The 26,489-nt window shown below is 46.4% G+C and overlaps 1 protein-coding gene across 9 annotated transcripts in view; it reads right to left on the reverse strand.

The window, feature by feature from the left end:
• The window catches only part of SPTBN1 (spectrin beta, non-erythrocytic 1), a 213,234-nt gene that overhangs the window by 20,625 nt on the left and 166,120 nt on the right, over positions 1–26,489 (reverse strand). For all 9 annotated transcript variants that reach the window (XR_011386645.1, XR_011386646.1, XM_051838931.2 and 6 more), the window contains 16 exons: positions 26,125–26,242; positions 24,992–25,150; positions 24,078–24,380; positions 22,139–22,292; positions 20,635–21,505; positions 20,402–20,539; positions 18,807–19,563; positions 17,819–18,021; positions 11,686–11,776; positions 6,827–6,973; positions 5,699–5,962; positions 3,604–3,828; positions 3,068–3,157; positions 2,615–2,896; positions 1,758–1,888; positions 294–498 (listed from right to left, as the gene is read on the reverse strand). Coding sequence is in view for 7 of the 9 variants with exons in the window: in XM_051838931.2 (XP_051694891.2) it covers positions 294–498; positions 1,758–1,888; positions 2,615–2,896; positions 3,068–3,157; positions 3,604–3,828; positions 5,699–5,962; positions 6,827–6,973; positions 11,686–11,776; positions 17,819–18,021; positions 18,807–19,563; positions 20,402–20,539; positions 20,635–21,505; positions 22,139–22,292; positions 24,078–24,380; positions 24,992–25,150; positions 26,125–26,242 (4,138 nt within the window). In the remaining 2 variants the exon portion in view is untranslated. The remainder of the gene's footprint in view (positions 1–293; positions 499–1,757; positions 1,889–2,614; positions 2,897–3,067; positions 3,158–3,603; positions 3,829–5,698; positions 5,963–6,826; positions 6,974–11,685; positions 11,777–17,818; positions 18,022–18,806; positions 19,564–20,401; positions 20,540–20,634; positions 21,506–22,138; positions 22,293–24,077; positions 24,381–24,991; positions 25,151–26,124; positions 26,243–26,489) is intronic.

Genomic DNA, 26,489 nt, shown 5'->3' on the forward strand with positions numbered 1-26,489 from the left:
CTTAAGGAGAACTGATCTTAGCCCTAAAAACTCTTGATCAATCAGGGTTCCTTCCTGCTCACTGCAGCAGAGTGACACACTGCCTCTAACTCCTTTTATTACTGGAGGAAAGGCATAGAAAGGTTACCGAACCTAAATCAAAGTCACTTGTTGCTAAATAAGTTGGAACCAAACCCCATGACCTTTGCTTCTTCAAGTCTGGGGCATTTTATCTGCTCACAGATGCGGAATGCAAATGCCCTTCAGACCACTGTTCACTATACACCCACTAGTGCTCTGCCCAGAGTACTTGCCGTCACGTGCTCATAGTCCTGCCCCAGCTCGTGGGACCCTGCAACCACCTCCCTCTCGGCGATCCACTGCTCCAGGTCGTCCACCTCCCGGTTGAGCTGGAATAACCTGTGCCTCTCATCCAGCTTGCCTCTTCTCTCTTCGGCCAGGTCCTTCAGCCCAGCGTACAGCTTATCCACTTTGGACTGCCGCATGCTAATGCGCTCGCTGAGAAAGACATGGAGTGGCCGGGAAAGGAACTTAAATGTCAGCTTTCTTTAGGGGAAAAACAAATGAGGCAGAGACAACAGGAGAGCATACTACAGAGAATTTCTCAAAGCAAACTTCTGGTTAACCTATTTAGCCAAAAAATACAAACTCTGAAGTTTGACCTCCAATTTCAAATGTCAAAGAGCCTCACAGAATGTGAACAAAAACACAATCAAGCTGAAGACCACCTTCAATGTAACGATGGCGTAGAGGACCAGGGGGAGAACCCTGACTGCACTATTGGCTCTGTGGGGCAGGATCTCCTTCAATGTTGAAAGCTAATGCAAAACCCAAGAGCCACCTCCCATTCTCAGGCACTATGCCACCAGACGGACAAACGATATACCCCATAGGGCATGGCCTGGTCCCTTCCTTCTCTGGGCTGAGTGTTCTTCCGTGCATTCTGGGTGTGCTCCAGGAGACTGCAGCCCCGCCCCTTCAACTTCTCCCCAGAGTGATGGTCTCAAAACAGGGAACTACCAACAAGGAATGCTTGATACCTCTCCTTGGAAACCAGGAAGGCCATGCCCCTGGGAATCCTGATCTACTGAGTACCCCATGGATCTCCCACACCAACATGGCCATTGACCTCTCCCTAATCCCGGCCTACGTCAAATAAATCCAGGAAGCCGAGTCCTTTCCTTGCTGAGTCACACAAGACAGTTGCACAGAAAGTCTAAATGACTGACTACCCTTGAAATTAACACAGGAGCCCAGCCTACTATCAGTGAGTACCACACACTTGTCTCTTTTTCCCCTGAAGGCATTCTAAGCATCTGATGTGTAGGAGTGAGGAGATAATATCATTTTGTTCTTTCTGGGAGACCTTTTACTTTATATGCCCACAAATTCTCATCTGTCATTCCTCTTAAAACTAATAATTATTGTCCTCAACTGGATGGCTTCTTCAATCCAAGGGGGAGTGCTCTGATTACCTGTATCTGTCCATGACAGCCTGTACTTTTTGACTCTTAATACCTGTAATGTTTCACTAGAGTCTTGGACAACAGAGATATTCAACCTACAAGAACTAAGTCATAGTTCATCTTTCCAATTCACCAAAGGCCTACAGGGCTATTGTACAATGTTTCCCAAGGATCCATCTATCTTACCAATAACTCGAGATGAATGTCACTGTTTTCTTTTTGGGTATGTTAGAAAGATACCCGCTGAGAGGGGCTGCCAACTTGGTCTCACTGTGACACAACGGCACCCACCTTTCAGGATGGCTGTCGGCCACCAGGGCCCGGCTGGTCTTGGAGAGCTGATGCACAGTCTCTGCGTAGTCCTCCACAGCTTGTTCCAAAATCTGGTGCTTTTTCAACATGGAGACAGCACTCTGCTCATCCTGCAAAGAGGGGACTGTCACAACTCTGCCATCACCCACAGCCCAATACACCCTAAAGAGCAACAGACAAGCTGCATGGCAAGGCAGGAGAAAGAAAATCAGGAAGCAGAACACCACAGCGGAGGCACAGGCAGGACAACCCAGGGGCATTCTGAGAGCGTTCACATGGACTGGAGTCTGTGAAGTGTCCGGGAAAGATGGCTCTGAGGATGATGAAGAATGACCAACACTGCTCTGGGGTGTGAAGTCAGCTCAGACAAATCAAGTAAGTGCATTCTAGAGAGTGGAGATTCCACTGAGTCTATCTTGAATGTGGATGACAGCATTCTGAAACCTGAAAATACTTGAAATCGTCTCAAAACCATCCTATAAGTTGTAAAGTTTTGGTAGCCTGACAGACAGCAAGAAATTTCCATGGAAGGGAAGAAGAGGAAAGAAGAGGGAAGGGAAGGGGAAGGGGAAGGAGAAGGGGAAGGGAAGGGAAGGGAAGGAAAGGAAAGGAAAAAAGAGGTGTGGGAATAGGATGAACCAGGATTCAGACAAGAGAATGTATCAGGGGAAAACAGCAGGCAGATTCTAGACCCCTCTGTGTACCACAGGGTGGACTGCTTCACAGAGACAGAGCCATCAGCGGAGGGCAAGCCCGGGGCCTAGCCTTTGTGGCTCCTCCAGTGCAGACTTCACACCTGCATGCTGGGTGGGTGGGGTGCCAGAACCACCTCTCACCTTGGCCTTCTCCTCAGACATCATATACAGTTCCTGTTCACTCATCCACGCCTCGGCCTCAGCCGCGTCAAAGTAGTACTGCTGTGCCTTGTGGGCCTCCTCGAGCCGCCTGTGGCGCTTCTCCGTCTCCTCGATGAGGAGGCCCCACAGCTGCTTCAGGTCGGCGAGCCTCTGTCTGATGGCCTCAGCGTTGAGGCTGCTGCTGTCTGTGACGATGTTTTGGCTCCTCTCAAAGATGTCATCGATGCGAGGCTGGTGTCCCTGTATTTCTTTCTGGAGGGTCTGTGTGGGAGCGGAAAACATACACAAAGCCTTGCTAAATGGCGACAGCCTGCAGTTTGTGTCAAGCCAGGCAGAGCTGAGGCAAGCCTCGAACCTGCAAGGCTCTCTCATTCTTCGCCTTGTAATCTGGAGCAACTGTTAATCAGACTGAGCCTGAGCAGAGACGCTTACCTGGTTTTTCTTTATTAAGAGCTGCACTGTCTGGAGGTTGTGGCCATGATCCGTGGAAGTTGCCAAAGGCATTCTCTCACCAACCCACAGCTGAAAGAATCATAAACAAGGGTCGGGACTGCTCAGAAGAACAAACAGGGACACAGACAAGTGCAGAGATGGGGAGCCCAGGGCCGCTGGAGAGGGCCAACGCTCAGTCCTCAGTGAGAGCTGCCTGAGCAGGCACGCCTTTCTTCTGGGGATACGGCCAGAGTCAGCCTCACAGCCTCTGCCCAGCTCCGACACCGGGCTCACTGTGAGTCCTCACTGTGTGTTTACAAACACTGTTCGGGGGGCATTCAGTTCCTAGAGTCTTTGGGAAGTGGAGAAAACAGCAGAGCTGTATCTTGCATGACAGGGGCAAGAGCCGCTAGAACACATACAGTGGGCTTCTACAGCTCGGCTCAACGCAAGGCGTGCGGGGAGTCTGACAGGGCAGCAAAGGCACGGCCGGGGAGTTTGCGGGAGAGCCGCTGGCACGGCGGTGATCTACTCACGATCTCATCCTCCACGTCCCTGTTGAACTGATGGATCTCTTTGGAGGCCAGCAGGTTATGCTTCCGTTCGTTCAAGGGCTCCAACAACTCCATGAACTTGGTTTGCACGGTGAGGCGCTTGCTGTCCACCTCGTCGGTGCTCTTCCCCTCCTGACTCAGGGCCTGCGCCTGGGTCTGGAGCTCCTCGATCTCCTTCTTCCGCACTTCCATCTGATTCTCCAGCATCTGAGGGTCAAAAAGAGACCACCCTTCACATGGGAGCCAGGGGAACACACAGTCCTAGGAAACGCTGGTTTTGGGCAAGGGCCCCAGTGGAAGATCCAACATGAATGTGCATAGCAGAGAGCCCAAGAAACGGATTTAACATCCATCAAACTATCAATCAGCAATGCCAGCTTCTTTGTCAGATTTTTAAAATATCCCTTCCTAGGATTTTTAAATGTAGGAGTAATGTTCAAGTTTATGCAGGAACCTGAGGAGGGAAAGAAAAGGGGAAAAGTAACTGACCATGAGAAAAAACAGGTATTCACTCGCCTGTTCGGAAGCCAGTCTCATCATCAGAAAGCAGGGCAGTCGAGGGGCCAGATGTTTTAGGCAAGGAAGATAGCTACGGTTTCATCTGCCCTCCCTCTCTTTGCTCAGAAAGCTGATTCTCTCCCCCTCCCCAAGCCCCATGATGGATACTCAGCTGTGTGAGGAAAGTGAGAGCAGAGACATCTCAGTCAGGAAACAGCACCCGAGAAGACCACATACTGACAGCTTAGAGACAAGGGGACCCGCATCACAGCTAGAAGAGGTCAACAGCCACGATTAAAAGCCACAGAGAGAAGAAAACTCCCTGATGCACAGTAACTTGAGCAGAATAAACACACCATCTAGCACAAGGAAGGGTGAGCGTCACCCAGATGAAGAAAGAACCTTGGTGTCCGGTGATTCGTTCTGGGTGGAACTGCTGGCTGCAGAAGGAAGCCACACACCGTGAAGCTAGCAAGAGGAGCCACAGGAAGACTCGGCCATCAACCTGCTTTCCCAACCTGGACAGAGCTGTCTTCTCACAAATTTGAGGTAAATTCATTTGCCCATTCACATTCAATCCCATTCACAATAGCTACAAAAACAACCAAATATCTTGGAATAAACTTAACCAAGGACGTTAAAGATCTCTACGATGAAAATTACAAAACCTTAAAGAAAGAAAGAGAAGAGGATACCAAGAAATGGAAAAATCTTCCATGCTCATGGATTGGAAGAATCAATATCATCAAAATGTCCATTCTCCCAAAAGCAATTTACAGATTCAATGCAATACCAATCAAGATACCGAAGACCTTCTTCTCAGATCTGGAAAAAATGGTGCTGAAATTTATATGGAGGCACAAGAGACCTCGAATAGCTAAAGCAATCTTGTACAACAAAAACAAAGCCGGAGGCATCACAATACCAGATTTCAGGACATACTACAGGGCAGTTGTAATCAAAACAGCATGGTACTGGTACAGAAACAGATGGATAGACCAATGGAACAGAATTGAAACACCAGAAATCAACCCAAACATCTACAGCCAACTTATATTTGATCAAGGATCTAAAACTAATTCCTGGAGCAAGGACAGTCTATTCAATAAATGGTGCTGGGAAAATTGGATTTCCACGTGCAGAATCATGAAGCAAGACCCCTACCTTACACCTTGCCCTTACGGCTTTCTAATGTGACATAAAAAACCTTATGTGATTATCTATATATAGAGTACCTTAAACAACTCAGGCAACTGTCACATATCCAGATGCTATACAAAAGTAGACAAAAGTGATTATCTCTCTGTGTGTAAAACGCAGGACTGAATGAAAGTAATATTTACTCAACTGTTAATAACACTCATGAATGAAGAAGATGCCCAATTCTACTAACACTGTCCTTTAAGCTGATGTTGAAAACGGCCCCATGAGGCTGTCAGAACAGCATTTTGCTGGGTATTAACATCTCTTCCTGTGGAAGGCAATGGCTGAGAACACAGTGGGTGACCAAAAGTAACGAAGACAAAGGCTGTGAAACAGACCCAGGCCTGGGGACGTGGCTGTCCCACAGCACACTTGCCTGTTGTTTTTTCAGCAGGATGTTGACACTGGTCAGGTCTTTGCCATAGTCGTCAGATTGGATCTGACTCTCCAAGCCATGCAGCCATTTGTCTAGATCTGCACAGCTCTGGGTGAAGAGTTCAGCCTTGTTGGCATCAAAGAGCCGCTGGGCCTTGGTCTGGGTGGTGGACTCAAGGACTTCCCACATTTTATGTAGACTGGTGAGCTTCTCTTTGACCACGGCTTCCGTCTCGGGCTTCTCTGAAATGAGCTGCATTCCTTCCTAGAGAACACAAACCAGCGTGGTTCTAAATAAACAGAATTTGCTGGAGAACAAATGTCACTGAAAAACAAGGCTAAGACATCTGATCTGCGATTTACCCTTTCATTCAACACACACACCCACCCCACTCACAGTCATTCCACATTAGGATACTGTGCACATTAGTATAGGTTGTGGGGGAGGAAACACAGCGCTGCAGGCTGAAACAACTGGAGCAATGGGAGACTTGGAGCCAATAACCTAAGACTTCATCTCATTCATTCCATGCCTCAGCGATCAAACATAACGCATTATTTTCCCCATTCAGAGCCTGAAACAATATCAGAGGTGTGAAGGGAGAGGAGGGAGGGTGGTAACTTTTACGCCGTTGGGTTATACAGCAGAGAATCTATTTCTTGTGCTGAAATAACAGGTTTCAACAGTTAATACAGATCTGGTCTATATAGTCAAACAAGAAAAACAGATTTTAAGTATATATTTTAAAATTCTCTGCAGCTCTATCCGATAAAGCTGTCACAGTACGACACAGGTTAATATGATCAATATGGTGGTGACCCTCCTTGGTGGGGACTCTTGGTCTGTCAGCTCAACAGCAGATGAGGTGCACAACACAGACTAAAATGCTTGGCATTCACTTAAAGAAAAGCCAACCATTTTGCAACACCTGCTTGGGTTTTTGCTTTTCTCCCTTCTAGTGGGTTGAAGTCAGGACCTGGTAGGTCAAAGTGGGACTGCTACTGGCTGCAGAACTTCTGTAAAGCATCAGGTAAGACGCAAACAAGCTGGAATATGTGCTACACGCGGGAGTTTTCTCATCGCAGCCACAAAATGGGAATGGGGACTTTCTTGAAACATTTAACCCACCTTCTCAATTTTGTCAAGCCATTCTTTGTTGGATGCAAGTTCTGCCATAAATGCTTGATGTTTTAACCATTTACTGTGCAGATTTCTGGCTTCATCGTATGACATATCCTGGGCTGTCAGCATCTTTTCATTGATCCAGAGAGATAGCTATAAAACAAAAGATCAGGAAGGATTCAGATACTGTGATCACAAACCACTGTTTTTTTCCTCTGCTGAAAAAAGGGACTATGTGTGCGTCATGAGTTTCCATGGCAACACAAAACCAAATATGTAACTTTACAACTTTCACCCATCATGAGGGGTACCCATTATGCAAAAGTTGTACCAGGGCTTTGCTTTGCAATGTGCATGTTATGCTCTGCCCCAAAGTACAAAAGCTCTTTGAATCTGCTTTCAAGCTGTTGGCCATTCCTACCCAGCTATACCACAAAGGCTTGCATTTAAAATTCTCCTCTAACCAGCCCAAGTCACTACCTCTTTCCCTTCCAGATACCTTTGTTGTCTATGCCACTGTGTTAAAACATGACTGACTCTCATCTTGTGTGGTGATCTTGTTGCTCTTCCGACTTTCTATTAGAAAACGAATCCATTCACTCATTTAACTACCTCCCTGCTTCCTGGCTCCAACTGTGGGGAGGCCAAAATGCACCAGTCACGCTCACAATAGGGCTCAGTCAACAATCATGCCCTCTTCACGGTTCTTCTGTCACCTTCGCCTTTCTGTCTACAGCCTCCAGCCTGCTGAAGACCCTTTCACTGAGACTGAGAACACTCCACAGGAGTTAACTTTGAGACTCAACATGTCCACTTGGATCTGAACTCTGGAAAGCCACACAAAACCTTCCAGCCATGACAGATCTGAGGAAGGAGTTTTCTTAGGAGGCTTAGAGGTAAGGAGTCAGCCAAACTCCAGGCCGTGGACCTTTTATTGGCTTTCCTTCTGGTTGAGCCTTTGTCGCTTATTGCTCCCTTGCAATGGGCCATGCCAGAGTCCTGATTCCTACCCCATTCATGTGCTAACTCGGGAAGGATTTTCTGTCTTCCCAGGCAGGAGAAACACAAAGAAAGAAATGCAGAGTTGGCTTAGAATCAGGAGCAAATGTCTTCAGGGCCCATGTCTCTTGCTCCTAAGTGACTGTGAGGAAGTCCACTTTATGACAGTCACTGTCGCAACACACGCCCACTGAACCCCTTTGGGGCGCTGTCTCCAAAGGTCTGGGAATGGCCCTCAAAAGAAACAAGGGCCCTGCACTCACACTTTGACCATGAAGGGCTTCCCCATAAGTCTGCTTCAACAAAAGTAGGTCTGTTCTTTGGAAGTGATGTCAGGAAGGTGACACAGGTCAGGAATACCCCGGCTCTGAAAGTGGGTGACCTCTGGGCACAGCCTTACCTGTCTCAGGTTACTCACCAAGCACAGAGAAAGGAGGAGGACAGGGAGGGAGGGTGGAAAGCAAAAGGTAGTGAGATTTTTTTTTTTTTTTATGTTGAGTTTTTACTGAGGGGGGGAAAAAAACCTAGTACATTTCCAAAATCCTTTGTCATCAAAGGCTATAGATCTGCTACATAACAATACAGATGGTAATTTCTCTACTCTGAAAGAGTTACCTGTTTTCCATTTATCCAGGTAGCTAAAATCTGATAGTCTATGGGCATTTATTCTAAGGGGAAAAGAGGTTAAAAGAAAACCAAACAGTAAAAATTTCTCCTATGTTCTACATACACAGAGATTCAACACAATAGGAGGCATTTATTTATTCCAAAGTGCCAAGGACATTCACATATTTTCCCTATTCATAACCACCTACCCAAGAGGGATTTAAAAAGGGGGTAGAGTAGAGCTGCATGAAAATCAGAGGCTTATAAACAAATCTGCTCTCTGCTGAACACATCATCCTACAGATAAAGCATCATGCAATGTAGCACAATGAAAGGGAGCTATGGAACTTGCCAGTTCATCAGGCCTTCCCCGGCATTCTGGAACCAGAGCTACAGTTATTATTTGTGGGCACTTACAAAGGGCATTTAAGAATATACTCATTCTCTGCAGAAAAGAACCCTGAGCAGACTGGAAAAAGATAAAAATGCTTTGGCTAAGGGCAAAGTATTGAACTCGTGTTCCTGTGCCAGACACATCTAGAAGTACTGCCCTCCCAGGAAAAATAAAACAAAGCAAAACAGTCTGGGAAAGTAAGAAGGGCAGAGTGAGAGAATAAAACAAGAAAAGCATGACTTTGCATTTTCCAGGACAACGCTACAAAGATGATGATGCCCTTTTTTTCTGCTCCAGTATAACTGGGAACAGGTAGCTCCCTGCTCGTTCCCACTGTACAGCAATGCCACAGTGGCTCCCACTCAGACAGTGTTCATGGAGGCAGTGCCAAGGGCAGATCTCGCAAGCTAAGTCTCCCCTAGCCAAGGTACTCATGAGAGAACATGAAAGACACAAACTCCTGGAATCCCTGGACCTTGAACAACACCAACAGCCAGTAATTGTATTACATTTAACCTCTGAGTCCTCTGAAAATATCTACTGGCTGAAGAGGTAAGTTTTCAAATGCAGGGCTACTCTGTACATAATCCCCATTCTTGCAGACTCTGGCTTAAAAGGGGTGTGTTTAAATAAGGCTGAATGGTAGAAGGTTTACAGTCAAATAGTAATATTTACTGCTCCTTTGCTTATATTTCTACACCAAGGATTTTGGAGCCTGAAACCTGACTTAAATTCTATCACTGTGTAAACACTGTCTAGGCTGCTGTGGGACACCAACAACCTCCAGGAGACTGTGGCTGCAGCTAACTTTGAATGCAGCTCAGAAAGAGACAGGCAGGACAAGTGAAGTAAGGAAACATTAGGGAGACTTGGCAGAGCAGTCACAAGGAGAGCTGCAAACCATCTCCTGGACATAAAATAGCCAGCTCAAACTTCCCGCATCTCACAAGGCTGGGAGCCCTGAGCACGCCACGATGAGTGTAAAGGGGGGAACTCCTTGTAACCAAGGATGCTAATTTACAGCCAGTAGAAACAAAGAGCTAAAGGCCCACTAAGAACAGTTCCTAGACTGGCAAAGACTGTTGTTTTAACTCCTTACTTTTCCACACACTTCTATTTATGAATCTGTACAGATGTAAGTGGAAAATAGGGGACCAGAAATTTCAAATATAAATGGGTTTCTGTCAAAGGTTTCCCTTGGCCATTCATGCACTCATTCCTTGTTGTCCCTTTTCTTGGACTTAGCTTGGGAGTTACCACGGTTCAGGGCAACATACTTCACCTTACTAACTAGTCTGTTAAAAGTAAGAGTATGGCATCACACTGACTGCCAAAGGTTAGATGACATCACTGACGCTGTTGCCTCAAGGGACACATCAAAGGGACACAGAGCCCACCAACCCGCAGAAGGCACTGTCCGGTCTGTAAACACTTCTTCATCTCTCTTGCTCCCTCCAGTGCTAAAGAGCCATTACGTATTCACAGCAGTACAACACGCAACTCTCCACAGCCAGCTTTAGGTCCCAGCACTCTCCTCCAGGTCCTGGCCCGGGACATAAACGTGTCTCAATGCACAGATGTCACTGAGGATGTGCTCCTGCCTTCAGTCTGTCTGGCTCCAGGCAAGTCCCCCCAAGACCCAGATTCATCAGGGTGGCACTTAAAGCTGGCAAACCCTAAGCCACATAGTTTAGGGCTTTCCCACTTAAGGGTAAGCTGCTAGAGCCTACTGCGAGAGTGATGGACAGTACTTTCATGGACATGAAAAAAGCCTTCTGTCACAGAGGCTCCACAGGACTGGCTTTGGAGCTGTTATTTCTTTTAACACACAGCCGCAAGTCTGCAGGCCACGTTTGTCATTTCAGTCATTCTTAGAGTACAACCTGATCCTGCCCCCTCTTCCTCTCCCCAGGTCCCTGCAGCTTTGCATGGAAAGCCCTCACCCCGTTTTGCTTCCAAGGGAGGATAGAGCCTCCCCATTGTTCCCTGGCAGACAGAGAAATACCAAGTACTCAAAATGTTCATGGACTCACACCTACGAAGTCAGCTCGATGTTTCTCTCCAACTAGCTTGCAGAAAGATCACATTTTTCTGGCCACTTTAGTTTTCAAAGTTTGTTTATGCATGTATCAGTGAGCATGAAATAGTATCAGAGTCATGAGATGAATACCACATGTTAAAAATGGTGTTTGAAATCAGGCTTACTGCTGTTAGCATGTTAAAACACATATCTAAAAGCATGAAAGATAAGTATCTTAAAGTCTTTACTGAATAAGAAACTTAATTTGTAGTTTTAAAATTGCTGCCTCTTAGTTGGTAGCTAGTTTCAGTTCCTTTTAGTTCTTTTCTTCCATACTATTTTAATATACCTTGCCTTAAAGAGTTAAGACACAGCAGTAAATACTTTTAGGCAGTAGAGTATTTCAGGATTCACTTTCCAATAGAATATTCTGTGACAATGGAACTGTTCCACAACTGCATTGTCCAATATGTTTCTAGCCATAAGTCACAGGTAACAACCAAACATTTAAACATAGCTAATGTGACAGAGGAACTCAACTCTGAATTTTTTATTTTAATGAATTTAAAATGAAATAGTGACATGGCTGGTGGCTCCTTTAATGACAATGCAGTTGTATACTATAACATTAGACTATAATAACCCAGTTACTCCAAGTGTATACTGGAGTACAGTGTAGCCTGTACACTGAAGAAATGATAAAAGTGCCACATTTCTTCACCTGCAAATCAAATGAGTGAAATGAATTTCTGCGCTCGTTAAGCTTTATAACTTAGGAGAGTTTTCTGCCAAATGCTGGCTGGCTATATTTGGGAGCCAGAGGGGAGGGACCAAAGGGCAACATACCTCTTGACAATCCTGCAGGAATTTCTGAAGATCCCTGTTGTCCTTTAGTCTCATCAGAAGCTCACTGGCTGCCTCCCGATTCTTCCTATGTCTGTTAAAACAACAAAAGTAACTTTAAAGTAAGGAAGTAGAAAATCTTGAAATTTTTCAGAATTTATCAGTTTCTTTTCCTGGGTTTTCTATATATGCTAAAAAGAATTTGCTTACAGTTCTCAATTTTATGAAAGAGTAGACATAAACCAGAGACATCAGCAGTCTCCAAACAATGAAGCCACAGTGAAAGAGCCACATACCTGACCAGGCCAGGCGATGGGGGTCAAGGATACAGCCAAATGATCTACATAAATGTGATGCTTCCTAATGATTTGAACATCCCTTGTCTAGACTGCTGAGGAACAGTTTATTACTTTATTATTTTTTTCCTACTTAATACCATTGGCTGAACTCTTAATATAGAATTAATCATAGGTTTATTAAGTCAATTGAAAATAGATCCCAGTAAAAAATAAGAGTGGGAATAAGAGAGGGAGGAGCTGTACAGTTTAACACATATTCTCATGGATTTACCCTTAAGGGTAAAGCTAAAAACTTGACATGGGACTCAAAATCCCACTAAGCTGGGTGGAACTGATGCCATCTTACGTGTTAAAGTGATCATTAATATGTATAATATGTATATATGTATAATATGTGTAATTGATCATAACAGATAAATGTCAAGTGGGTCACATAAATAAGACCAAGTGTCTGGTCATAACAATAGAATTAAAAAGGAGAGAATGTTCCAACATGGGAAGCAGTCCACACAGCAGACTCATAGAATGACAATCACTTTATGTAACACTCTGACTTCAAAATCAGCCCTTAAGGCATTCATATTTGGCTGAAAAGCCAATGAGAGTATTTTGGGCACGGAAAGCCAAGACACTGTGGCAAAAAAATGTTCTTCATGAAGAATCTCTACGAGTGAGACCCCAGAGGAAAGAAGGTGCCATCAAAGATGGATGTACTTTTCTCTGAAGAGAGGAGAAAACTTCCACTTTGCTTACAGCCCTGGCTAAATAATGACGGAGTTTGTGGACTCAAAAGGCTTCCACAGCCTTGGCAGCTCATGTCAAGAGCCTCGGGTGATCACTGACATCATAAATTAGTGTGTCAATTGTTAAATCAACAACAGGAGTCACTGTGCACTTACTCCCCATGTAGGACCTCTGTGCTTAATGAGTTGTACCATGAGAATTAACTGTAGAACTTGTTCTCAAATAGTACTTTATACTCTGTGTGTGTGTGGGTGCAAATTATTAAAATCTTTACTACTTAGTATAGAGTTGGTCTTCTGTATATAAAGTTAATTAAAAACGAATCTCAATAAATAATAGGATGGGAGAGAGAGTAGGAGGTGGGATGGGAGTGAGGGTGGGAAGGTAGGTATGGGGGGAAGAACCACTATATTCCTAAAGCTGTACCTATAAAATTTATATTCATTAAATAAAAACTTTCTTTAAAAAAAAAATAAAAATAAAAAGGCCAGCACCACGGCTCACTAGATCTTCCACCTGCGGCGCCAGCACACCAGGTTCTAGTCCTGGTCAGGGCACCAGAGTCTGTCCTGGTTGTTCCTCTTCCAGTCCAGCTCTCTGCTGTGGCCTGGGAGGGCAGTGGAGGATGGCCCAAGTGCTTGGGCCCTGCACCCGCATGGGAGACCAGGAGGAAGCACCTGGCTCCTGGCTTCGGATTGGCACAGCGCACGGGCCGCAGTGGCCATTTGGGGGGTGAACCAACAGAAGGAAGACCTTTCTCTGTCTCTCTCTCGCTAACTCTGCCTATCAAAAAAAAAAAAAAAAAAAAGAAATGTAATGCTTCCTAATCTAGTGCTAGAGAAAAATATCTGAGCACTGAGAGAGAATTTCAAAGTTATCTTTAAGACATTCATAATGAGTGACACATACAAAGAAAAAAATGCATATATATATATATGTATATATATATAACCATCTAACCAGTTTTAACAAATGCTTCTGATGAACATATTCCCATCTTGACAAAAAAAAATCACCAAAAACAATGAAAGGCCAAGATTCAAAGTTTTTCGACCTGCGAGATGACTGATTTACTCAATCTCACCCCTAACAGATAAAGATAACTAAGCGTCAAAAAAGTGGAAGCAGAAAACCTCAGACAAAAATACTTTAAGAATCAGAAGGAGCTGCTGAGCTTGGTGAAGGATGAGTTAAGCAAGTGTCTGCCCCCAGCTTGCACCCTGCACGCTTGGCTTCTCCCCACCATGCAGAGGTATTAGCACACTTGCTTCACACATCCGGTGTGAAGACCAGCAACCTGAAAGCCATACGAAGGCCCTCCTCATGGTGGGGCCATTGCATAAGGGTGGGCTCTGCGCACTTAGCTTCAAGCAGCATGGTTATAATACACTCCCTGGTATTTCTGGGTAATCCAAGGGAGGGAGCCCCCGAGGCTCAGGGCCTTAAGAGGGGTAAAAGGGAAAGGACCAAAGGCAAACAGGGACAGCTGGGTTACCATTTGATTCCCAAAGCCGTTTCTCACTGCACGTGCCAGGGGCCTGGTCTTGCCTCCATCCCTGCTACCCCTTTGGCGTGCATGAGGCAAAAGCAGTCTCCAATTTGCCACAAAGCTGAGAAAGAGCAGTGTGGCGAACACATGCTTGCTCATTTTTGAAAAACAAGAAAGAAAGATGCTGTAAAGATGCCACACGTCACATATGCTTTCAGTGAGTGCTGACAACTGACAGAAGCAGCGGTTTAGCCTTCAATGGACTTGGGGAATGGAAGAAAACAGCCCTTTGCTCCCACAGCTGTTGCGGGTGCCCGCATTTAGGAACAAGAGTATTGTACATGGAAAATACACACAGTTTTCACTGTCTTTAGTTGAAAGAGATCCTACAGTTTCAGGAAAAGGGATCTTAATATGATTACGCCACTTAGGCAAAATGCAACTGTAGAAAACTATTTAATATATAATGCTGATCAGCTAAGTGAAAGGAGCTTATGAACATTAAACCATATAAAACTTCAAGGCACAAATTATAAAGCAAACACTAAAATGATCTAGAGATGGACTGAAGGGTAGCAGTAACCTCTCCAAATCTTAGACATTTTACTGTTTTTGTAAAAATCATTTATTGCTATCCTTCCTCTGAAGCAAAAAATAGATATAAAATTTAAAAATAAGAGATTGTTAGCAAATTTGGGCTAAGAGGAATTATCCATAAAAAAAATAAGGATGGGTAAGGAGTGTTGAGCAGAGTCCTTGAAGTTGCCCACCCTTCAATTCCAGTTCTACTTCTAGGGGAATGCAAGAAAAGAAAGCAAATCCTGAGCGAGGTGGTATGAGCTGGACCCAGTAACTAAGCGCAGGAGCCATGCCATAAAGGTCCTGAATGGAAGATTCCACTCCCTCTGCATGGCATCTTATCCAAATGCTACGGACAGTGGCAGGAAAGTCACAGGGCTGGCAGTTACAAGAGGACACACATCCTCGGTGTGCACGGAAATAACAGAGTTGAAGACAACCCCAAACACTGTCCGAGAAGACTCATTAAGGAAGAAATACAAACAGCCCTAATATTATGTATATTTCTTTACATCATCAAGTCTCATGCACACCAAACAAATTTCTCTGCCAGGCAACCTCTGTCTTACAGTGGGACCTTGAAGGAGAAAGGGAGGCAGGTGACTTTGAATCCCACCTGCAAATAACACCGATCTGTGAGTAGACATTCTGATGGCCTTCACATTGTGGACTCGGAGGGATCAACAGACTGGCAGCAGCCAAAACTATCACTGGCTGACTCAGAAAAAACTTGAGAGCTGCGAGTGTGGCTGGATGGCTTACTGGTGGCAGCCTACAGCAATTATGGCAAGGCAAACCCAGCAAGCTCTGCCAAGATTGATCGTGGACCTTCTACACTGTGGCCACAGTTCCAAGGCACAAGAGTACTCCTGGGGTGAGGCTGTCCTTACCTCCATCTCTCACCTGCTGCCTCCACAACAAGACTCAAAAGCACCCTCATCATGGGAAGCAGACTCTCGGGACAATTCCCCTCCCATGGAAAGCAAAGAACCTCAGGTGCCTGATTAAACGGTTTGATAATTTTAACCCTCACTTCCCTTGTGAGATGAAGTCTTGCTTTATGAAGCTGTAGAGTCTCTAACTCCTACTAGACTGCGCTGCGGCTGGGATTCCTTCCTCCTTGCTCCCACCCCCTGGGGCAGGCTGTTGGGACAGCCGGCTGGTTTTCACCCTGTCACAAGCACTTGGAAGGCCCCTGGTGCCCTATCCATGCCCGCTTGAATCGTTGTCTGTTCTGGTGCTTTTTCACTTCTACAAGCTTAGCGTTAAAGGACAGCGGTCCTGAATGACAGAGACAGCACAGTGTCAGAGCACCTCTGTACAATGACAGCAAGGTTCAGGTGTTGAGTTAGAGTGTGTGTGTGTGTGTGTGTGTGTGTGTGTCCTTACAGCTGCCACTGGCAGGTTACTGCAATTTTATTGCAATTTTGTAACAGATGAGGATCCTCCAGGGTCAGTTTCAGACCTTGAGGTCTCTGGGGATATTCAAGTGAAACTAGAACACTGAGCAGCAGCCAGAACCCGGAGGCAGGGCCCTCCTGGGTGGTAAATCACGGGAAATCCCTTCTCTCCTCTTCCTTAGGCTTAAAAAATAGTGCAAGAGCCTCTTTCCGTCTCTTTTTTAAAACTGAGAAAAGCAAGCTCTGGAATTCCAGGATTCCAGGCTTTTGGTCAAGGGCAAAAGGAAGGTTACTCCACACTTGAGGACTACTAAAACGTTCTCTCATATCAGAAGCCTCTGGCCCTAACAACATCACCTGCTTCCTACGGCCTTGTGCAGCTGCAGCACAGGGGACACTTAAGTCAACCAAGGAAGTGGCAAGGGAGCTGAAGGTCTGCCCAAACGGACTGCCTGGCTCCAGGACGCCAGCTGTGTGCAGCGACCATGGAGGAATGGAAGATGATCACATTCATAAACAACAAGAGAGTTATACTTAGGGAAGAATGAAATGCTGCTTCTCTAGGTTAACAATGCTTGCCCAATCCTCGTTTCTCATACTCATTTACACTGCTGGCTGCAGGGATTTTCTTTTAGTAATGGTTTTAAAAGCAACAGATTTAAAATTAAACTATTAATGGGGAAAAGAATGACTACACTCTCCACCCCATGTTATTTCAAGTTAACCAGGCCATGATCCCAGGAGACCTTCCTGGATGTGGTAAGCAAGGGAAGGGACTCAGCAGGTCACCTTTCCTTTTTCATGGCACTTGAAGAACAGGTGGGATGTCTTGAGGAAGCGCTTGTTTCATGATGACATCATTCTCAAAATGAGCCCTTAAATCCAGCCTCAGCGGGGCCAGAGAGGACTGGCTGGGACAGAGGCCAGTGACTGACCCCGTGGGCCAGCAGAGGATTGCAGGGGCCACTCTAGAACTGGCCCATACCAGTGCATCCAGGACTGGATCTGTCCTGACCTCCCACCTTGGTAACGAAAGCAGGGAGAGTACAAACTGGCCATTAGCCAGGGAGAAAAAAATCTTCCAGAAGTATAACCAAAAACTCTAAAATTTATTTATATATAATAAATGGAAATTTTAAAAAAAGAATATGCAATCCTGGAGATGTCCTGGCAGAAGAGGAAAACAGCCTTTCTCTAATGAAAAAGATTCCACTACAGCACTATGACAACTTTGTAATAAAGGCTCTACCAGGTGCTTGGGACACACAAACCTCACTCTCCCTTTCTCCTGTCAGGTGAATGTGGCCTTGGCTCTCAGGATCCCTACAAGTGACATATGCTGTCAACTCTTGATCAGCGTGGCTTACGCCTAATTGCACTACAAGGATGGAGTTGGCATCTCTTCTTGGTTTCCAATTCTTTTGTGAATTCTTGTATGTGTCTAATAGGAAACACAGTCTTGGGCAGTCATGTCCTGCTCACTAATTTTGTGTGTGGGTAGATCAATTTTGCTAGGTGTCTGCGCTGAGATGTCTACCTACATTTCTGTGGACTTCAGACATATAACTCGGAAGTCGCAGAGTCTCAGGGTACCACAGCCCCTTAAGTGCCTCAGAAAACCATACCTGTCGTCGATAGAGTCCACCTTCTCCTGGATGCGATCGGAGTTGATGTTCCCATCGCTCACCAGCCTCCGGCCAGTTTCCACAACAGCATTGATCTTCTCCTCATTGGCATCCATGGTAGTCATGAAGTCCTCTTGTTTTTTAATAGCTGCTTCAGCTCCTTCCAAGGTGGTAGGCATTTCAGTATGAGCCAAAACATATTCCTTATTTTAAAAAGGAGGGTGGAAAATTGTATCAGGACGATGCACTAGTGAAAGTACCCTTGTCCTCTGTTGCACATTTCCATACAATGTACTTTGCAATGCTTGCTGCCTTACACACTTACATGGAATGGTCTCTTCAATCAGATAAGATAAATAGTTGGGAGGACAAAAAACCCCAATGGGACTAAGGGACTACATTTCCTAAGTGGTTAAATGCTCTACATCTTTTTTCCCCCAAGTGAGAGAGGAAATTAACCACAGCTTTGTGAATCAGCCTTTGTGGTCAAGAAGGCAAAAGCAACACACCCTTCACACTCTCCTTCAAGAAAGTAACAGCCCTGTCGCTGGCCACCATCCTCAGCTGAGCTTCTTTCTCTAAGCTCTACCTGTGTCTCCGGGTCAAGTCCCTGACCCTCTAGAGTAAGGATGACTGAGCTGTTTGGTCAAAACAAAGCACACATCTTCGGTGTACCCTTTTAAATGGGTCTGCAACTCAATCATGAGGACACATTATGAACACAAGAGTGCCTCACTAGTAATCAAAAAGGAACTCTACGTTGCAAGGCAAGACAGTTCCCCAAGAAATCTTTAATTCCTGCCTCCAATGCTGGGATGAGTTTCAATGCCTTAGGAGTCAGTTCAAAAAACAAACAAAAGACCAAAAAACTCTCTAAATTATCCAGCTAACTTCACACAGGTGTGGTTTAAACACCTGCCCTGGCCACCATGTTCCAAAAGACAGCCCAGGCCTGCTCCCACAGGAAGGAGGCAGAGGTGATGGCTACCTGGTTGTTAAGAAAGGCCTCGGCTTGCTTCGTGTCCCTGAGGAACTGCTGGTAGGCGTGTGACTGGGAGAGGAGGTTCTGCCTGTTTTCCCACATTTTGTGGAGCTCGTTCCATCCGGTGTCCAAGGCCTGCAGCCGCTGCCGCAGAAACATGTACTGGGCGTCTGTCTGTCCCTGGGTGACCATCTCGCCCATGTCCCTCATCTTCTGGTAGTCCTCCTCGTAGTTGTCGATCTCGTTTTTGATGTTCTCATGCTGGGTGAGAAGCTTCTCGGCCTCAGTCAGGGTGTTGGGCATGTCTTCCGAGGCGATGGCTGTCTGGGTCCTGGAGAGCCAGGACTGGAAGTCGTCCAGGTCCCGCAGGAACTGCTGCAGCTTGCTGGCCTCTCCCAGGGAGGCCTCTCGGTTTTTCAGGGTGGTCTTCATCTCCTCCCACACGTCGCTGATCTCGGCCAGCCGAGACAGGATGGCCTGGGCCTGGTCGGGGTGCTCGGACTCCAGCTTCTCCGCCTCCTTCTGCAGGTCGCTCAGCTTTGCCTCGATGGCCACCAAGTCTCTCTCCATGCCCGTCAGCTTACGCTGCAGGGCCATGACGCCGGCCAGGTCGTTGCCCAGGTCCTGGGTAGACTCGATGACTTTGGTCTTTTCCCGAATCCAGGATTTGGTTTCGTTGCACTCAAGGTGGTAGTTCTGTATGCTCAGGGCAGACAGCAGAGCATCCTTCTTCCTGTCGACCAGCTCTCTGAACTGACTCCACCTGTGAGCGCGGGCAGGCAGCAGAGAGAGCAGGGTGAAAAACAGAGACTGAATCCACATCTGGATAATGCAATGAACAGTGACGGGCAAAGCTGCATATTCTCCCTCCATCTCTGTTCTGGATTACTTGCTTTTTGGAAGATCACTTTATTTGGTATGTGAGTGGCACATATTACAGAAACGGCTCAGGGATGCAATATAATCTGAAAAGAGCCTGACAGAAAGACTAACACGTTAAAGAGCTCTCGCATGAGCAGTAACCACTTTTCTGTCCCTCATGGAGTTAAATACCTTTTGTCTGCCATACACATGTTTTCCTTATCCTGGATCTCCTCCTAAGAAACATTTCCCAGACCTAAGGTCAGGGCTAACCTTTAGAACTAAGGCTGGGCAGCTGCCACAACCTGTTTGTTTAACAGAAAGATAAGACTGGGACAAAGGTCTGCCCCCGGCAGTCAGGACTTTCATCAGCAAATTTGGTCTCAAACATGCCAGAATCCTATTCTAGAAATCATTTTACAAGGAACAGCATCAGGGCCACCTTGCTGCCTGTTACCATGCTAGACATAAGCAACCCCAAGGGCCTATGCTTGAGGTAGAAAGGCACACTTGCTGGGTGGACTTGGTTTGTCCTTCTGCCCTTACAATGCCACCCTGAAAGATCCTGCTAGCACAATGAGGACATGTCGAAAGGCAGATGCCAATGCCATGACATCAGTGCTATTAGGCCAGTGACCCCACGCAGGAAGTCCCTGTCAGCAAGGCTTAGGGAATGACCTCACCTCCCCACCCCCAGCCCAGCACACGGGAAGCTGGCACGCTACTGGCCTCCTGCCTACCTTGTGTTGAGTTTGTCCTGCTGGGCTTTGATCTCCTTCTCACTCGGGTGGCCGCTGTGCATCAGCTGGCGTGCAATCTGATTCACCACTGCCACCCGGGAAGCCTGGTTGTTCATTTCTGGTTCTAGGCTCTCAAATCTGAAAAGCAATTCAACAGGGTATTACTTGGTGGCCACTGGTGGTCACAGCAGGCAGGCCAGAGCACCCAGCCCCCAGCCACGGCCCTCCCTCACCTGTGCTGGATGACCTCCAGGTCTTCCAGCTTCTCTGGGATCTGCATGTTGTTGAGCCACTGCTCCTTCTCGTCAATCCACAGCTCACAGGCATCGGCCTCGCTGAACATCTTGTACAGGGCCAGGGTGTCCTGGAGCGCCTGCTTCCTCAGCCGCGTCAGCTCCGCCACCTCCTTGTAGCGCTCCTCGATGCCAGCCAGCCTGCCCCGCACGTCTGGGGACTCCGCGTGCTCCTGGGGGAGGGCGCTGGCCTGCTCGTGCAGCGAGTCAATGGTGGGCCTGTAGTTGGCGATCTCCTCCGCCACGTCTTTGTGTTTCTTGACCAGAGACTGGGTGGAGTACTCGTCGTGGCCCACGTCGCTGCTGGAGACAATCTTGAGAATGTCCAGCATCCAGGCGTCGATGTCGTCAGCATCCGCCTGGAACTGATGCAGCAGTGAGGCCTCTTCCAGGCGCTTCTTCCGAATGGCCGAGAGCTGCTCCAGGTTGGCCCACTGCTCCCGGATGTAAACGATCCTCTCGCGGATCTTCTCCGATCCAAAGTGCTCCTCCGCGATCATGCCTTCACCTTCTTTGATGGCCTGCTCAAAGTGGCCGCTGCGGCCACTCATCTCATCCTCAAATGCTCGGTGCTTACTGAGAAGGCGCATGACGCTGGTCAGGTCCTTCCCGTAATCGTCAGAGGACAGGATCTTCTCCTTCTCTCGTATCCAGCCTTCCTCTTCTGCCATCTCCCAGAAGAACTTCCAGAGGCGACGGGACTCTTCCAGACGGGCCCGGCGCTCGGCCGCCAACTGGCAAAGCTCTTGATAGCAGAACTCCATGTGGGCCACGCGGTCTCGGATCACCTGGGGGTCGCAGGGCTTGTAACCTGTTTAACACCAAGGAAGGAATATTTGATGGAGCATGGCATGGGTTCCTGCTCATCAGCAGGCAGCGGGCTAGATCTCAGGTTCTTACTGGATTATCAGTTCAGTTTGAAGTGTGGGGCCAGGTGAGGGGCAAGAGAACACCTTCGAGGGAGGGGCAATTTTTTTTTTTTTACCCAACTGCAGTATGATTACTTTTGTTCTAAGAAAGCACATGAATCATGAGAAAAGGCAGCTACCTTTAATTGCTTCTTAAAAAAATGTAAGAAGTAAGACCAAACCCTCCTGCACATCTTCTAAAGAGAGTTATGTGTGAACAGATGTGAAAGCCATGAGTTGCTGGAGCAGCCAAGGTGGGTCGCTGGACCGTGTCTCTTCTGAGTCTGGCCTGGTAGTTTCACAGCCAATGGCAAGACACTCAAAACCAGCAGCACAAACACTTGAGCAGTATTAAAGTGTTCAGAAGGCCTCTCCACTGAACCTTGTGCCCCTATGTCATGGCAGCAGACAAACCTACTAGGAACCTATAATAGGGTAGTGTGTTCAGAACCCCACTGCCGCACACAACTTACACTCTTCTACAAGGCAGGATATCTGGTAACCAGGAGGTGATCCTTAGAGTGGTTCACCCTTACCTTCTCCATCTGTTGCAAACTTTTGGGCAGAGGCGTTCACCCCTCTCACACGCTCAGCCTGGATGCCAATGTCTGCCTCAACCAGGGCGTGCTTCTGTAACAGGTCTTCTACGCCAAGCAAGTGCTTGCCATAGTCTTGAGATAATAATAGCACCTGTGCACAAGAAGTGACAGAAAGGACATTTGTGAATGTATCTCTGGCTTCAGTGCCACATCATCTTTGGAAAAGCAGAGATGCAGCATCCAAGCTGCACGTTCCCTCCATCCTGCCATTGACTTGCTACCTTTGGAGATGATGATGGCAAACGAAACAGAACAAAAATGAAAGAAATCTGAAAGCCAGCATCAGGAGAGACAAGAAGCTAAGGATCACCTGCCAGGGAATAAGAAGTCAAGTCAACACTAAAAAGTACAGTATAGGAAGAAAAGGAGGGGAACTACAAGAAAGATTTCAAAATGTGAACTGAGACATCTAGACCTGCACAGGAACAACTATTCAAGATGGTAAGACAGAAAGGTGACAGACCTGTTCAATTTTAACCTTTAAACACATCTCTTAGAAGTTACATCCCTGAAGTGAATGCTGTTCCTGTTAGGAGCTTTTTGGCTCGCCTCTACGATACTGAACAATCACTGGAAGAGGAATCTAGGTGAACAGCTTTCGGCCACATCTTAGAATAAATAAGGAGAGCAGAGTCAGGTGGCTTTCACGCTTAGTAGACCAAACTTTTTAGATTTAAGTCTGAACACACATTTTTTCCCATCAATCAGCTGAATTTGGTTGGGTGCCTTATTCTACACCCTCTCCAGATGGAATTTTGACTTCACTTATACAAGTCTTACCCCACCTGCATAATAATATGCACCATGATTTGTAAAATGGCAGGCACCTCTGTGCTACATTTTATGAGCAGTTCTATTTTAAGAGGTCAAGACAGAACATAACCAAGAACATTATAAATCTGGGACAATAGGAGGGGAAACTGATGCTATCAGGTGACCTTGCTGCTCTGCCAGGAAAAATTCAAGAGGTAAGCAGCAGATGAAGACTTACATCCTGAGAAGGAAATCTCTTGCATAAGGTCAGGCTTGGGAACACAGAGTGCTGAGATAAAGGAGGCTTCACAGAGCTGCTGAAAGCTGCCCTGTTCTGTTCTCTGTGCAAGGCTCAATGTCTCCCAGCTAGAGAAGTGCCTGACGTGGGTAAGCATTCCACGGCCTCCAGCAGAAGACACACACATACAGCACACAGCATGGCAGGTCTCTTTCTTAGACGGGGGAAAGCTTGGAACTGTATGCTCGGAGCTGTCAGCAACGGCAATGAAGACACAAACCAGCCATTGTCATCTAGTCTCATCCCATGATCTATACACATACTACTCCACTCAGTCCTCACAACAACTGCGTTAGGTATGTGGTAAGTACACTCTCCACTTAAGAAGGGGCTCAAACAGATCAGGCAACCGGGACACTCATGATTACAACTCTGGCTGTCTGGTTCCTAGCATGTGTTCTGTCCACACTGCCTTACACTTTCCCACCTGCCCATGCCACCTCCCAAGACCCCAACCCACAGCAGTAGCATTCACACACAGGAGGGACAAGGAGACGGAAAGCTACTTCAACTATGAATGACTAAAAACAAAAAGAATCATAGTCTGGTTCATTTCCTACAACGGAATATATCTAAGTTAGATCTAAACCACAGTGGAAGACCCGTAGCTACTGAACTGGTCTCTGTCACCACTTATTCACACTCCATGTCTCATTTAACTTGTGAACTAAAAATATTCCCTTGGGCAGTGTAGCCCCTCTCTGGCTCTGACAGAGCAGACAGTTAGAAAAGGGGTACAATTGTGTAGGAAGTCAGTGGGAGGGTCCTACGAGAGGGGCCTTGTTGTAACAGCTCTGGCCTTCTTTCCTTTTGGTCAAGTGTTACCTTCATTTCATCCATCCAGTCCATAATGTAGAGCATTTCCTGGAATATTTTCTGCAGCCCCAGGTTCATCTCGAGGCGCTGCCTCCGGGCCCTGAGCAGTTCCAGCAGGTATTCCCAGAGCCGGATGACATTGTCCTTCCTGGCTGTGATGCGCTTGATGTCGTGGTAGTTCTCTGCCTCCAGCTCTCTGGCCACAGCCACCACGGCCTGCACACGCTCCTCGTATGCGGCAATGTCTGTCTCGATGGCCTCGTGCTTTTTCGTTGCAGCCTCAACTGCAGGCAGATCAAATCCAAAGTTGTCCTATAGAGAAACAGCACGAAAAAAACAAAAAACCCACAAGATTTTAAAAAGCCATCCAACAGAAGTGAAAGAAACAGAACAGAGCCAGGTCAGACTCCCAGGCCCCATACCCCACTGGTCTCTACCTTCCCTGGGATCCTTAACATTCTGTGCTTGAACTCTGGTGCCCTCCCAAAAGCAAACCAGCAACTTCCCATTTTTCCAGAGGGACCCGGCTCCCATCTAGTTTCTGACTTCAGAGACTGGAGCAGGTGACAGGTTATGGTGAAGTCACACAAAAAAAGAGGTCACTTGTGTTGATCTCATGATAGTCTTAACTGCTCTGAAGAGTTGGTTGGTCAAAGACTAAGGAGAAATGGGAGCAGTTCACACACAATCACTGTCTCTAAATAAACTGTGCTTCGAAATCTATGAAATGTTAGATAAATGGAAGAGAAAGTATATTAGAAGCTATAAACATCCTCTTCCAGGAAGTAGGCAAGATGACTTGACAGCTACTCCTGAATGCCTAGTGCTGATGAGCAGCTGTCCTGTGAACCTGTGCCCCTCAGCTAGTTTCTGCTCCTGGGCCACCCCAGGAATGGACTCATGAGTAACGTGGAGGGCAGGACCTGGGACACCAGCCGCTGGTTTTCGCTCAGCCAAGTCTCCCTCATAGCTGCCTTGCGATCAAATCTGCGGGCGAGCTGTTCCAGTTTCTCCTGTCTGATGAGCTCGTTCCGCAGGGCCAGTTCTCTCTCGTGTTCTGCTTTTTCCAGTCTTTCCCAGGCCTACGGAAATGGGGAGAAAAAAGGGTTTCCGGCAACGTTCAAGGAGCCCTTGCGGCCATAGCTGACAGCTAGTGTTTCTCAAAAAGAACCAAGAACTTGAAAGGAAAATCCTGTTCCCACCCTCAATGACTTGAGAAAAAAACCAAAATTCTCTTAATGTGGCCTCATGGGAACATGCTCCCTTATCTAAATCTAAAGATCCTGTGTTGTACTAGAAAAACAAAGCACTGCAGATATACAGCAACATAATGAAATTACAAACCTCTCACTTTGAAAGGAATTAATGATCTTTTAAAAGTTGTGATTATATAAAAACAAAGCAGCTTTTCTAAAATAAATGTTATTACTCCCCCATTAACTCCACCCTGAGCCATTTGTCTTTAGTTTATCTACCTGAGTATTTCTTACAAACTCCTGACCACTTTTCCACATTATATTTATTCCTACGAAATATATCTAACTTCATATTAAAAAAAATCCAAAGATTCCACTCAAAAGAATTTAAGTGCACAACAGAACACAGAGTTCTGGATTTTTCAAATTTCGAGCTGGAAATTATGTCCCTGATGAAATCCTATAACTGCAGATATGCTAGGCATGATAAAGGCAACTGTTCCACACCCTAAGCCCCACAACCTCTGGAGATTCCAAATATGTGAAGTATGGTCTCAAGTTGTTCTTGCCTGTGGTTTAAAGATGTGTGAGTTGACTGTCTTACATAGATGAGGAATAAACAGGAAAGAGGTCCAAGTAACAAGGCAAATAGTCTAAGACAGGAAAACCTACCACTGCCCTGAAGAAACTCCAATGGCTGGACTGCTCTAAGTATTAGCTTGACCATCTGCCATTCAGTGATTCAGCTGAAAGGCACACACCATCCCAGTCTCCTGTCTTTTTAGCAGTCAAGACCAAGATGGTACCTGAAGCCTGGGAGAAGGTCAGGGACAGTATGGGATGGGATGTGTCTACTTTACCTTGTTGATATCAGAGATGAGCTTCCCCTCCCGGGGCATGTAGACCTTCTGGTTGTTGGCCCTCATCTTGCTCTGAATTGTGAAAAGCAGCACTTCCAGGTTCCCCTTCTCGGTAAATCTAAGCACAGAAAAAAACAGCCACGCATGGATTATTTACTGTATTTTATTTCTTCAAGGAGAAAAACTGATTTGCCACTGGAAGAAAAAACATTTCGTACAGCCACACAATTTTAAAAGCCATTCATCTTGGGTCTGATTTGTGTGAAATTCATGTTAAGATAGCAGAGGGCTAGTTACTGGGTTCCAAGACCTTGAATGTTTCTGTGGTTGGTTGTTGCTGCTGAGATTTACATTTGAGGGTTTCA

The sequence above is a fragment of the Oryctolagus cuniculus genome, chromosome 2, assembly GCF_964237555.1.
Source record: "Oryctolagus cuniculus chromosome 2, mOryCun1.1, whole genome shotgun sequence".
In the NCBI taxonomy this organism is placed as follows: domain Eukaryota; kingdom Metazoa; phylum Chordata; class Mammalia; order Lagomorpha; family Leporidae; genus Oryctolagus; species Oryctolagus cuniculus.